At 32.9% G+C, this 13,724-nt stretch overlaps 2 protein-coding genes across 3 annotated transcripts; one reads left to right on the top strand and one right to left on the bottom strand.

Moving 5' to 3' along the window:
- The first annotated feature begins 7,345 nt into the window (after positions 1 to 7,345).
- Positions 7,346 to 11,094, top strand: LOC118030638 (probable serine/threonine-protein kinase PBL12). 2 transcript variants are annotated; one of them, XM_035034819.2, is made up of 6 exons: positions 7,348 to 8,872; positions 8,987 to 9,159; positions 9,311 to 9,446; positions 9,684 to 9,820; positions 9,933 to 10,056; positions 10,294 to 11,094. In XM_035034819.2, the coding sequence occupies exons 1-6, from the start codon at positions 8,782 to 8,784 to the stop codon at positions 10,860 to 10,862; spliced, it is 1,230 nt and encodes a 409-aa protein (XP_034890710.1). In that variant the 5' UTR covers positions 7,348 to 8,781; the 3' UTR covers positions 10,863 to 11,094. The 2 variants fall into 2 exon arrangements, with proteins under 2 accessions (XP_034890709.1, XP_034890710.1); XM_035034818.2 differs by having other exon boundaries at positions 7,346 to 9,159.
- A 1,829-nt stretch (positions 11,095 to 12,923) lies between these two features.
- LOC118030637 (copper transporter 5.1) lies at positions 12,924 to 13,373 on the bottom strand. Its single transcript, XM_035034817.2, has one exon. It carries the CDS (start codon positions 13,371 to 13,373, stop codon positions 12,924 to 12,926), a length of 450 nt encoding a protein of 149 aa, XP_034890708.1.
- Between the last annotated feature and the right edge of the window lie 351 nt (positions 13,374 to 13,724).

The following is a 13,724-nucleotide window of genomic DNA, read 5'->3' as shown; positions in this document are numbered from 1 at the left end:
AATTCTTTTTTTTAAGAAAATTTGTCGTGCTGTCAAGTGGCAATAATTTATGAAAAATATGGGTACGCAGAAGGGAAAATGTGTAACAAATATTAATTAGATATTGATTACTCTCACCTTTGGACGACTCCATCAATGTTCGAGAGTGTTGAAATTTGATGTTAAACATCAAGAAACTCGAGATTAGTACCCTCATCTTTTGTCCAAGTTTAGTATGTTAATAATTGAATTAGGATTGGGCTCTTGTATATCTCATCACAATTCTCAGCACGAAACATAAAGCAAGGTCTATGAGCCTCAACTAGTCATAAACCCTCCAATCCCAATAGAAATCAAGCGCACAAACTCTTTAACACTGTATTTAAGACTTGCAAATGACTTATAATACTTCGATCGTTGAATGCTCGCAATTAATTTCGAGCATTCAAACTCTAAAGTTCACAGTAATGCTAAACCAATAAATATAGGATTGGATGTACCATCTTAATAATAAATACGAACAATTCATTGCTGATTAAGAAGAACTTCACCAATTGATAATAAAGATGTGATCACAGATGAGTTGTTCATGTGCACCCCCTAATTGGCTCCACGGTCCTAGCAGTGACCCACCTCCTTCTCCTCCTTCATTGTCATTTCTATTTTAGATTTATTGTATTTGAATGTATAAATTTTTAAATTTATAATAAATATTTGATTTTTATACTAATTCATTTTATTTGAATTATTTTTCTATTTTTATTCAATATATTTTTTAAAAAAGGTATTTTTAAAATATTATTGACAGGGTTACCGACGACACAAATCCGTCGGTATATTTCAGGGAATTAAAAAAGAATTATTGCAAATATCATTATTACTGATGAGGCTATCGACAAAATTATACAGCTAATATATTTCAGAGAGTTAAAAAAAAATAACTATAAATATCACTACTACTATTATTATACCAATAAAATTATAAATGATATTTTATCTATAATATATATTATATTTATCAATGATATACCGACATAAAAATATAGGTAAATTTACAGATAAAGTCATTGACAATCTATAAATTATCAACTAGAGTTTTTTCAACGGATATTATTGTCTAAGAATCTATCAATGACACCCATTACTACTACTCCTACTTTAAATACTGAAATAAATTTCCACCAATAAAACTTTCAAATCTCATAATTGCTTTCTCAAGTTTCCATAATTGCTTACCCAACCCTCTGTTTTTTTTTTACATTACAGTTTGCAAGAGAAATTAGTTGGGAAAGGGGCCTTTCATTATAATGCACAACGCACGCATCTTGGAATGATCGGCTCCAAGAAACGCTGTAAATATTAGAATTATATCCATTTACACCGGGAGGGTTCAAATGTCTTGTCGATATTATTTTCTAGAAACCAGCCCAGAAGCAAGCAGGCAAGAGACTGTCAGATGCACTGTTCAAATCAGACGACCAAGCAATTAACTATCGCCGCCGTGGCAGGTTAGGGATGTGCTTGAAAAATTACATAAAAATCAGATATTTCTTACCGTCATCACACACACACACACACACACACACACACACACACATATATATATTCTATATTTTTCTTACTGTAAATTAAATTACTGTCGGTAACGATTTGAACCTGGCGTAATTGATCAAAAGGGTGTACGTAAAGAAAGTATATTGGATATTCATATTTAATACGTTTGCAGCTGTTATATTTGACCATATTAGAAAACAGAGGTAATTGATAATTTCTGATTCAGAAGAACAATATGAATCTTGAATTGATAATCTGTATTCAAGAACAGCACCATCGGCCCAGCAGAAATTGAAAAATCCATTAAAAAACGTCCATTTTGAGTATAAATACATGGGCCAGACAAACGTCTGCATCCAACAACTACTCGAAGGACAAAGCTAGTAGTGCTAAGGGCCATAAGCAGCTTTGTATTCGTCGCCCATGTACTATAAGTTGCCAGCGCTTCAACGCGAGCTGGGTTTTTTTTTTAATTAATATAGAATATTTAGGTTATTTTACACGTACTTTAATAAATCCTCACATATTTTAAAGTTAAGAATTTTTAAATGTACATGTATTTGCAATATGTTTTTTTGACACTAAGAAAAAATCTTAATAGCAAAATGAAAATCTTATGTATATTTTTAATTAAATAAATTAAGAATTATATACGCTAATAAATTTTTAAAAATTAATGATATCTAGAGATTAAATTAAAAAATTAAAAGATAAATGTGTATTAAGATATATAATCTCACAATAAAAAGAATAGACCAATAATTTTGTTTCTTGGAATTAATTTTTTTTTTAGTCGGATAATAATAATAATAATAATAATAATAACAAAAACAAAAACAAAAAAGAAAGCAAGTTTTGGTTTTTTTTTTTCCAAACACAAGAAAAAAAAAGGTCGGCCATTGCTAATGTCTTTTCCAAGAGAACAAGTTTAATCATGAAATTAAAATTTGATACATATTAGATAATTTTTTTATATAAAAATATTAAGATAATAATATATTAGAGTGATTAAGGTAAATTCAAGTGAATCAACTACATTTATGACCTGAGTTATAAAACTATAATAACTCCATAAAAAATAAATTGAAACATTTCACAATACTCAATTCCTGATTTTCTCTTTTTTCTCTCAAACTAAGACTAAAAAATAATAAAAATAAAGTTATGGACTAATATTGAATTTTTGAAATGGTAAGGAACCAAAAGTTTATCATTTTGAAAACTATGAGGACTAAGGTAAATTTTTTTACCCAATTTTTAAAATAGCCACTTATTTTCTTTTTTTTTTCACTTTGATCCTCTTGATTTCAATTTTGCTTGTCCTCGGTAAATTTGAAGTAATATACCTTTAATCTGGCCACAAAAGAAAGAAATCATTCAAAATAAAAATTTGATGATAAAAAAATGAAAATAAAATTCACATAGTGAATCAACGGTAAAATCTTGGGAAGTTTAATAGCATGCTGACATGTGTCAATTTAGTGTATCCTGAAGTGGACTTGAAAATTGAAGTTCAAGGAAATCGATAAAAAAAACTGAATTATTTTTTTGGAAAACAATCCTCAACTCTTCATTTATTCTAGGTGTTTTTTTATGCAATTTGTTTTTCATGGCAGAAAGATTCTTTGTTTCTCTCATTTAATTGGATGGTGGAGTTTTACAAGGTATTTTTTAAAAAAACAAGTTTCATGTAATTGTTGGAGTCTATCAAGGAAGAAAGATTATATTATGCGCCCCTTAGATTTTTTTTATTATTATAATTTTAGTGAGAGTGACAGAAGCTTGTAAAATAGCACCATATTGCTACGTACCTAGCCATATCATAATGTAATTTTGCTCATAAATAATTTTATACTTACTTGCTTCTAGAAGCTTTGTCACGCGTGAAATCTTAATACATTTTTATTTCTCAATGTATTCTTAGATCAGTTAGTTTGTATTGTATATATTAAATTAAATTTATTTTAAAAATGTAATCTGTGGTGGATCATTTGTATCAAGATTTGAAAATTCTTGAGATTATTTTTTATTATTATTATTATAGTTCAATCTAAAGATAAATAGCTTAGTTGACAAAGTAGCTAGGCCTAGGAGGCATACTCATTAGCTAATTAACTAAGCTAATTATATATATATATATATATATAGGAGGGGGGTGGCAGGGCCCCGGCCCTGTAAAGAAATGCCCTTCCTTATAAATATTTATAATTTTAATAAAAATAAATGCAATATTTTCTTAACCCCCTCCTAATTTATAATTTGACCCCTAATTTTTTTGTCTTATTCCGCCCCTGTTAATATATATTTTTACGTTTTGAAGAAGAAGAAGAAGAAGAAGGACATGGACGTGTGATAATGAAACTTGTTGCATCGACGTTTATTTGAGCCGGAGCATGTTCGGAGCAACCTTACTCCGCTGTCAAGAAGAATGTGAAGATAAAAGGATAATGTTATTAATAATTAATGAGATACATACACCCAAATAATGCAAAGATATACATAGTTGTAAAATAGGACAAGGTAAGGAAATTAGTTTTTAAAAAATGATATATAAAATCCATCGACTTGGTTTTGATTTGTGTTCATGTTCTTGAGTTTTTAAAGACTTGGTTTAGAAGAGGATGTCGAAAATAAACTAAGTGGTGAGTTTAGTTGATAGAATATGGCCTCTGCTAAAAATCAAGTCTCGATGGAATTTGGTTTTTTGGTTTATTTGACTGTCCTTTACAATTCTGGACTTTATTCGTTTGTTTACAATTATTATAAATAGAGGACATAACTCTATTTCCTGTGTATGGGTGTATAATTAACAACAACTCTAAAACACTAAAACACACTGGAAAAATATATTGTGCGTGCATTCAAATATATTTTACTATTCATTGTTATGGTATAATTGTTTTTTTCCCACATCAACGAGTGAGGATTTGATAACTGACTTTATTAGTAATGCCGGTTGCTAACATGTTGTGTGCATGATTTTATTACCATATTTTTTTTGTAAAAAATTAGAAAAATAACATTTTAGACTGATCTGGGTTAAATTGCTCAACTCGTAACTTAGATCATGAACTTAACCGAGTTTAATAATTTTATTTCTTGAAATTCATTTTTATTTAATTAAAAGATTATATAAAAACAAGTATGCAATAAAGATAACAAATAAAAGAACATTGACAGCTTGATCATGAATTATGTTTCTTGTGTATGGGTGGACTAAAATGATGGGGCTCATGTGCTTGCCCAACAGAAACAAGAGGAAGTGCATTTGGGTCTATAAAATAGACTAGTGTATATGGCATTCAAATTTATTTTTGTTTTTAAACGAAGAAAGACATGTTATCGTTATTTTATTTGTTTTTAAATAAAACATATAATGTATCATTTGCTTAGATTCTGGTCACTAAAAAGATGACTACAAAATTAAGTTGGGGTTTTTTTAGAATTTTTTTTTTATTTTTTAACTTAAATTTATTTAAAAACACTTAATAAACACTCATGGAACATTAGTAAATTAATTTATCAACTTGAAACACCTCTAAATTAGTTAAAAAACACAAAATCAAATTGAAAAAAAAATCTCAACTATGATTTATTTTTCCTGGTAATATAAAAATTCAAAAACACCTAGTAACATTTTTTTCTATGAAAATGAATACATTGCATTAAATTTAGCTTTTGTTTTTGTTTTATTTCTCTCCTCTATCGTTTTTCCGAGACTCCCTCTCTATTTTTTTTTAAATTCAAAGATTGAGACCTAAACAAAATAAAATTTCAAACCAATAATGTAAAAGTTTTAAACTAAATGCACCAAAAATAAAATCAAAAAAATTCTAGAGTCAATTTTTTTTTTAAAGGCTTCTTCAGGTTTCATTGTAATTATAATTGTGATGTTCGTACATTGTATTTGACATAATTCTTGCCAGATTAAAGTATTAATGTTATTTAAACTTTTTTTTTTCAAACATTTAAATTTTAGGTGAATGGTTCTCAAATGAGCCTCTCTCTGTGATGTGCTCTTGAATGCGTCCCATGCCACCAAGGCCATAAAGAGGCCGATATGATGTGATCCTCTTACTAGAAAAAGAACATTGACAGCTTGATCATGAATCATGTTTCTTGAGCAAGGATTGCTTCTAGCAAGACATTAATGGAGTCATGTCATGTCTAGTGGAAACCAGCATTATGATTAGCTTCTTAGCTTGCAACAATATTATTAATTACTACTCTTATAATTAGACTCTTAATACATTCTAGCACGTTTTCTCGGACTTCTCAAAGCTAAAGGATGGCAATGGGTAGAGTTGGATTTCTTAATATTAATATTTTATTTATTGTTTATGAGTATCTATTATCTATCATAATTTTATTATTTAATAAAAAATAATATATATATATATATATATATATATATTTGTGTATTAAATGATGAAATGATAAATACTATTTATATACATTGTTTTATGTCAATATTGAGATATGTATATATATTAAGGACGAGTTTGAAGTCAATTTTGATAATATTTATAATTTATTATTGGATAAAATAAGTATTTAAAAAACACTAATTTATCTAGACCAGGTAGAATTGGATGAAATTATCATCCCCAATCAAAGCCATGAGATGCCAATCAGGTTGAGTCAAGTCAGATACAGCCTGTTAAAAACTACTCCGTTTGTTGCGGAGTGAAGGAGGAAAAAGACAGGTTCTTGCATGCAACTTCATCAGCTTGAAGACAAGTTACCCCTTTTTCAATCTGTAATTGACACTTGGCAATAACCCCCGTAAATAGATGGCACAGTTACTGTTTTCAGACATGCCATGTCTTCCTGCCTCGAATCAGCTTCGGGGTTGGACCATGGGGGAGGGGATCCTTTGGTTTGTTCTTGCATTCCTTCAATTTAGTGGTTGCATTGCTTTTTATTATATTCTTGTGCTAATTTTTTTAGTTTAATGTGGGTGTCCGGGTCAGCTTACACGTACCTCGTCTAATCCCACGGGCCCTGAAGTTAATCTTGATATTACTGTCTATGCAGAATAAAAAATACTTCATGATAATGATGATGTTTAAAAATCAAATATATCTAGAAATAAGAATTATTGGAGTGTTTGAATAGAGAATGAGTGTTTATATTAATATTTTATTTTTTAAAGTTTAAAAAGATGATGATTGGTGATAAAAAAACTCAATACTTACAAAACAATTATTTTTTTTGGGATTTAAAGACTTTTTAATGATAAAGTCAATGATTTTATATAATAAATTGTTCTTAATAACAAGAGTGTTTGTTTTTAGTTATAAATGATAAATGTTCTGCAAAATAAAAGCATAAATAGAGAATAGAAAAATTGTGAATCATCTACCTAGATGGTTAAGATGATACATATAGCTTTTGAATTTGTTATGTTGTTTGAATGTAATTTCTCCTGATAATATTAATAAAAAATATATATTCCTCACACAAAATTAATAAGGGATAAATATATGTACTTGAATTTAATATGTAGCTGAATTCAAGGCATTTGAACTTGTTGTTTTATCAGATTTATATATATTTAGATTTAGTATGTACTCGAACTCAAGGAAATTGAGTCTAATATCTTGTTAGACTCATATATTTTTGAGCTCCATATATAGTAGAATCCAAGAATATTAAGCTTGAAAATATCTTCAGGGTTAGGCGTCTTATCAAGGTTAGTTATGTTGAGTTATCAAGGTGTCTTAATACCTTTAATCAAATATATCAAACACACATGTACCCATCACTTAGCATTAAGGGTTTGGCTAGTAGTGAGACTCCTCTGTATGTCATTTATCTGCATATAATTGAACCTTTCCACCCCTTATTAATGACCATGTTTCATGGTTTTACCATGCGGTTGATAGTCAATTGAAAATGAGATCACAATAATACAACTGTAAAAAATAGTACCGTGCAATACATAAACCATGCTTTTTTCAAGGTATTAAGTTTTAAATGCATGGTGTTTGGTAAAATTCCCCTGAGAGATTGGAGTGGTTGTGGGTAGGTTGATTTGTTCACCCTTTTTCTTTGACCTCTTGAGCCTCATAATTCGATGGCCTGCACCATGAGGTCCCTTTAATGCCACTTGCTTGACTTGTATCTCGACTCACATCACCAGGCAGGCATTAATGCACACAAAGTAGTGATGGTTCAACAATGATTAGGGCTAGGGGTATGATAACTGTAGCGCCATTTCTTTTGTGGACAGGATTAGTTCCATTGCCATGATCACCGCATAAAAGGTTGCATGAATGATCCCAGAAGAGCTTGTTGTTAAATATTTGGTTTTACGCAAGCAAGGATTCCATTTCAGCATTGTCATGGGGTCAATTCTTTCTAGAAGCTTTCCCTTTAACTTGCAGGTCACTACTACAAGAGGTCGTCGTAGAAACTCTTTTAAAAAACCAGAACTTGTCTGGTTGGTATCGTCTGATCCTGACATGTTAATACCTTAACCAGAAGCCTTTGGCATGAAAATCCTTGTCTATCCAGAAACATAGAATTAGAAATCAGATATTATATGGCACCCCGTTATTTATTGTTTCTCATTTGGGATTCCTCAAAAAATGACACCTCTTCGTTGTCCGGTCTTGCGCAGTGGCTAGAATAATTAATGTAAAATTTGTTTACTTGGATCAGTTTGCAACTTCAACATTTTGTAAACGAAACAGGATCTATGCCTGCGCATTTTCTTTTAATTGTTTATATTTAATCTGCCAGCCAGGGGATGGATATGGACCTTGCACCATCAAGGGCTGTGGGAAGGGAAGATACATACAAATACATGGATGCATGGACCATGGAAGAAAAGGAGCTTGGAAAGGGCAGTTGTTTGTTTTCTATTTTTCTATTGATGCTGTACAAAGTCAAGAGGCAGCCAGGTCATGTCTCTCTCTCTAACTAACTTGAAGACAAGACTTGATATTTTAATCATCAAATCATGAAAGAGGTATAAATTATAGCTGCAATAATCACAGAATACACAAGGCTATAGTTCCTTCTATTTTGAGAGTAGTAGGTGAGTGAACAAAATATAAGGCCGGCCCTCAATAAAGATTTTTCACATCAGAAAACTCCATATCCATCTCATCTTTTCTCCTGCTCTTTTCATTTAGTGCGTACAATTTCAGGTTTCCTATGTTCAGGACCAATCATTTCTTCATATTTTTTATTCTGTAAAAGACTATCCGAAGCCTGATTGATCCATATTGTCGATACAAGATGACCATGAAGAAGGTTACACTAAAATCCATCATCTTGAGTTGTTGTAGCAGCCCCTTGCCAGAATCCACAAATCGGATCTCAAAACAAGGTTCTTTTCAGAGGCTCTCTCTCTCAGATGTGAGCGATCCCAGTTTACCATTCTGCATAGAAGATATCTCAAATTCTTTCACTGGCTCAAAACTGCACATATTTACATTTTCAGAGCTAAGAGTTATAACACATAATTTCTCGCGAAGTAATCTTCTTGGTGAAGGCGGGTTCGGACCGGTCTATAAGGGGTTTGTGGATGATAAGCTTAGGCCAGGATTGGATGCCCAGCCTGTAGCTGTGAAGTCACTGGACTTAGATGGCTTGCAAGGACACAAGGAGTGGATGGTTAGTTTTATGCATTCAAGTTATAAGAGAGGTTTTTGTTTAGAATAATTTTGAGACAATTTACAATTTCAGAGTACCACTTCAAAGTTCTGGCACCGGCTCTTGATTATACTCAGCTCTCATCTGAAACATTATGGTGTTTTTCTTGCAGGCAGAAATAATCTTTCTTGGACAACTGAGACATTCTCATCTAGTCAAGCTGATTGGATATTGCTGCGAGGAGGACCAGAGACTCCTAGTATACGAGTATATGCCAAGAGGCAGCTTAGAGAATCAACTCTTCAGAAGTATGTTGCTTGGCCTCCTCTTTTTTCATCATAAATCAAGATTGCAGCCAAACATTGATCAGATTTGTAGAAATTTCTGTCACCTATATAAAATGAAGCAGAGTTGAACAAATTTTAGAATCAGTCACTGCTTAGGAAAATTGTGTTCTGTTGATTTCCGTTCAACAAAATTAGGTGACGCTTAATTTGACATTGCTGTTAGTAATTTTTTCTTTGTTCTTTTTGGTTAATATGCAGGATATTCCGCTGCATTACCGTGGTCAACCAGGATGAAAATTGCTCTGGGAGCAGCCAAGGGCCTAGCTTTTCTCCATGAATCAGACAAACCAGTGATATACCGGGATTTTAAGTCTTCAAATATCTTGCTGGACTCGGTAATCCCCCTCTTTTGAGCTTTATTTCCCATCAAATTGCTGTCTTGGAACAATATAAATATTCATGTTAAATTGATCCTGAAGACTATTCTCCCTAATGCTCTCCTTGTAGGATTACACTGCTAAACTCTCAGACTTCGGACTTGCAAAGGATGGCCCTGAAGGAGAAGAGACACATGTGACAACACGTGTAATGGGCACTCAAGGTTATGCTGCGCCTGAGTATATCATGACTGGTAATTGATGTTACTGAAACTTTGTTCCACCCTTCCCCATTTGAATTTCTTTAATTCTCTGTTTTGGAAGCCTATCTATTAAGCTTTTTAAAGTTTTTAGTTCACATAAATTCTACTACCAGCGACACTTCACCGAATAGAAGCCGGCAGCACCTATTTTAGAAATGTTATCATCAGGTGGTTACTATTCCATTCGGAAGTCGAGAAACCTAACCCAATTTGATATCCTGATTCCAGGTCACTTGACAACCATGAGTGATGTGTACAGCTTTGGCGTAGTTCTGTTGGAGTTGCTTACAGGTAAACGTTCTATGGATAACACCCGCCCTGGTCGAGAGCAAAGCCTTGTGGAATGGGCAAGGCCACTGTTGAAGGACGCCAGCAAACTTGACAGGATCATGGATCCAAGACTTGAAGGGCAATACTCCACCAAGGGAGCTCCAAAGGCTGCTGCATTAGCTTATAAATGCCTGAGTCATCATCCAAAACCTAGGCCCATGATGAGTTACGTGGTTGAGGTCTTGGAGTCTCTTCAGGATTTTGATGAAACATTTATTCAACCATTCGTGTACATAGTGCCATCTGAAAATGGAAGCAGCGAGTCTTTAAGCAGAGAAGCAGGAGTGAAGAGTGAAGGAGAAAAGGATGCAAATAATGAAAATGGATGCCACAATCACAGGCACCATCAACGTTGTGGTTGGAGACACAGGATCAAACTGCCTTTTTCTCCAGTATCTTATTCGGATCCTGTCCTTTATGAGAATTATGGAAATGGTTTAAGCTCTCCTAATAGAAAAGAGGTCTAGATGAAAGAAACCTATTTAAAAAAGCATATGTTTTTTTTTCTCCCTTGAGATTTATTGTTTAGTCCATGAATAGGTTCGTATAGTCCGATACATGTAGTGTAATCACAACAGAAGGGATGCAAGAAATATTGCTCAAAGTTGTAGCTAAAATACTTTCATGATCCTGTAAGAGTTTGGATTGTTGAGAAGGAATGTATGGTTGTAAAATACAAGCCAGGGCGCTTTACTTGGTGTGGTGAAAATCTTCTTTTACTGTTTGAATAAAGTATCTAGCAGAGGAGTAGCACTGCTCTGGTACAGGGACGATGAACAAGGGCACTCATTGACAGCATGCAAATGCCATTTTCTTTCCTCTCCTCGCTTCTGCATGAGAGGTTGAATCTCTCTTTCTCCTTGCTTGTTCAACGAATTCTGTTACCAAGCATTTGAATTCTAGAACTCAAGAATAGACAGGCACTTAACGTAAATCGTCAGGACACATCCACTCATGAATCATATCTTCTGGTTATTTATTACATTGAGATAGACAAGCACCTAACATCCATCATAATCAAGCACAGAATTCCAGTACTGTTAGAACCAAATAAAATTAGCAATCTGATTATTTCGACATGGGAATATCTCAATTTCAACAACCACTCACCTGCTCTAATTGAAAGTATCTCAAACAAGCAGCCCCCCCCGAATGATAAAATGGACCGAAACCTAGAAGGAAAAGCTGACTCTGTGGTTCATGGGGGGTAAGCCGGCCTTGAAACTTTTTTAATGGGTTGGTAAGCAATCTTCTTTTTTTTTCCCCCTGGTTGAGTAGTTGGTAAGAATTCCTGGTTGAATCATTGGCTATAAATGGTAGTTCCAAAGGAACCATCAGATGCAAGCTTCATCAATTAGGTCAGCAACTAGGACAGAGCAAGAGACTACCTCGGTGTTTTTCGGATAAGTTAAGAAGATGACTGTTTTTAGCGTCATGAGTCAGGTGCCATACTCGGTCATAATATTGTTTAATTGTATAAGAACATTCAGGGGTGATGAATTTCTCCTTCGAAGTTGCCTCGGTGCCATTATGATCTAATTGAGTTTGTTATTATTTCTAGAGACGCAGGGCAAATAAAACTATCCCCCCATCCTTTGACCCTCCAATGGTGAACCCTTTTTTAGTTGACCATTAATGGTATTCTGAACAGCAAGTTGAAACTAAGTTTTTGTCATCAATGATTTTAATGAAGCTAGCTTTATTCTATTTTTCTTATTTTTTAATTTTAATTTCAATTTTATTTTTTTTATTTTTTCAACAAATTCATTGAGATTAAATTTTATATTTTATTTTAATTTGTTTTTTATAAAATTTTCACGATATTTTTTAAATTTGACAGATTAATACATATTAATTAGAGTTTTGTTATTTTTTTTGTTAATTTAATTTTTTTATTAATTTTATTATTCAACATTAATATAATTAAAAATTAAATTTTATAATTTATTTTAATTTTCAATAAAATTATTAAAATATATTATTTTAATATATTCTCATCCCAATTAATCTTTTTATTCGTGTTGTTTGCAGAACGGTACACCGCTTTAGCTAATAGAATCTTAGATTTAAACAAAAAAAAAATATTAATTAATAGTTTATCTTCTTTTTAATGTATTTTTTTTTTATCATTTGAATTACTTTTTAATATTTCTTAGTAATTCTAATGTATTGATATAAGAAATTAAAAAATAATCTCAAAGAAAATACTTTTAAAGAATTCTCCATCACGATCACAAACACGCGATTAATAGTCAATCAAGAATTACGGAAGAATTTTGTAATCGTTGCAAAATGCAAACAGAAACCTGTTTTACAATCCAGAAAAACAAGAAGACAATTCTTGATTTAACTGGTCCCCCAACACTTCCTTTTAACTAACATCTTCAATTGAGATTAAAATCCTTAAATCACCCAAAAAAAACAGCTGAAAATAGAAAAAAAGAACACTCACAACATAACTGCAATCAAGAGTAGAAACTTTCTTCTTCTTTTTTAACAAAATATACAGCAATTTTTCTTTTTCTTGTCTAAGCACAAGCACAGGGATTATCAAGAAGCATCGAATTCTCCTCTTCACTTCTAAATAACGAATACCCAATTGCCAACCCCAAGACAACAGCCAAAAACACCCCTCCGTTAAACGACATGACGACTAACATCAACAGATACCCAATCCCTGAATTTATCCCAAAAAGCACAGCTCCTCCCGCTCTCGCGGCAGACCACCTCACTTTTCCTCCACCACCCATCGTTTGAAGCAGCGGCTCATCGATCGTAGCCGATGGTGACGGTTTCGCTTTCACAGATCCGGAGGAGATGAGTTTGAGTCTCATGCGGAGGTTCTCCAGGTACTGGTAGAAGATGGAAGCGAGGAGACAAGCGAGTAAAGAGAGAGAGTAACCGAGCCATGTCTTTGTGTGCCATGAGTTAACCAGGATCGTCACCTCCCGGCCCCAATAGAAAGTCATGTGCATCATGATCTCTGACTCGGTGAGTTTTTGATAGGGAAAAAAGGAGCGAGTTCTAGAGAGAGAGAGAAGGGGGAGGAGTTAGAGAATTGTGGGCGTGCCAGTTTGTAGGGGAGGGAAGGAGTATGAAAGGAAGAAAGCTGTAGTAAATTGTGTAGTACACGAAGGGCGAGTACGCTTTGTCGATTCGTACAGTAATTTTTGGATTACGTATTTGCCCTTAGAAGAATGAAGTTATTACGCTTTTGAAGTGGTGTTGGCTATGTTTGTTTACTTGATGAGTAGCGTATTAAGGTTGTGTTTGTTTACAGGTGTGTCACAGTGCTTTTTGTAAACAAATTGGTCCACGTAAGTGTTTGT

Source organism: Populus alba, chromosome 6 (assembly GCF_005239225.2).
Source record: "Populus alba chromosome 6, ASM523922v2, whole genome shotgun sequence".
Lineage (NCBI taxonomy): Eukaryota > Viridiplantae > Streptophyta > Magnoliopsida > Malpighiales > Salicaceae > Populus > Populus alba.
This window is presented reverse-complemented; position numbering and strand designations above follow the sequence as displayed.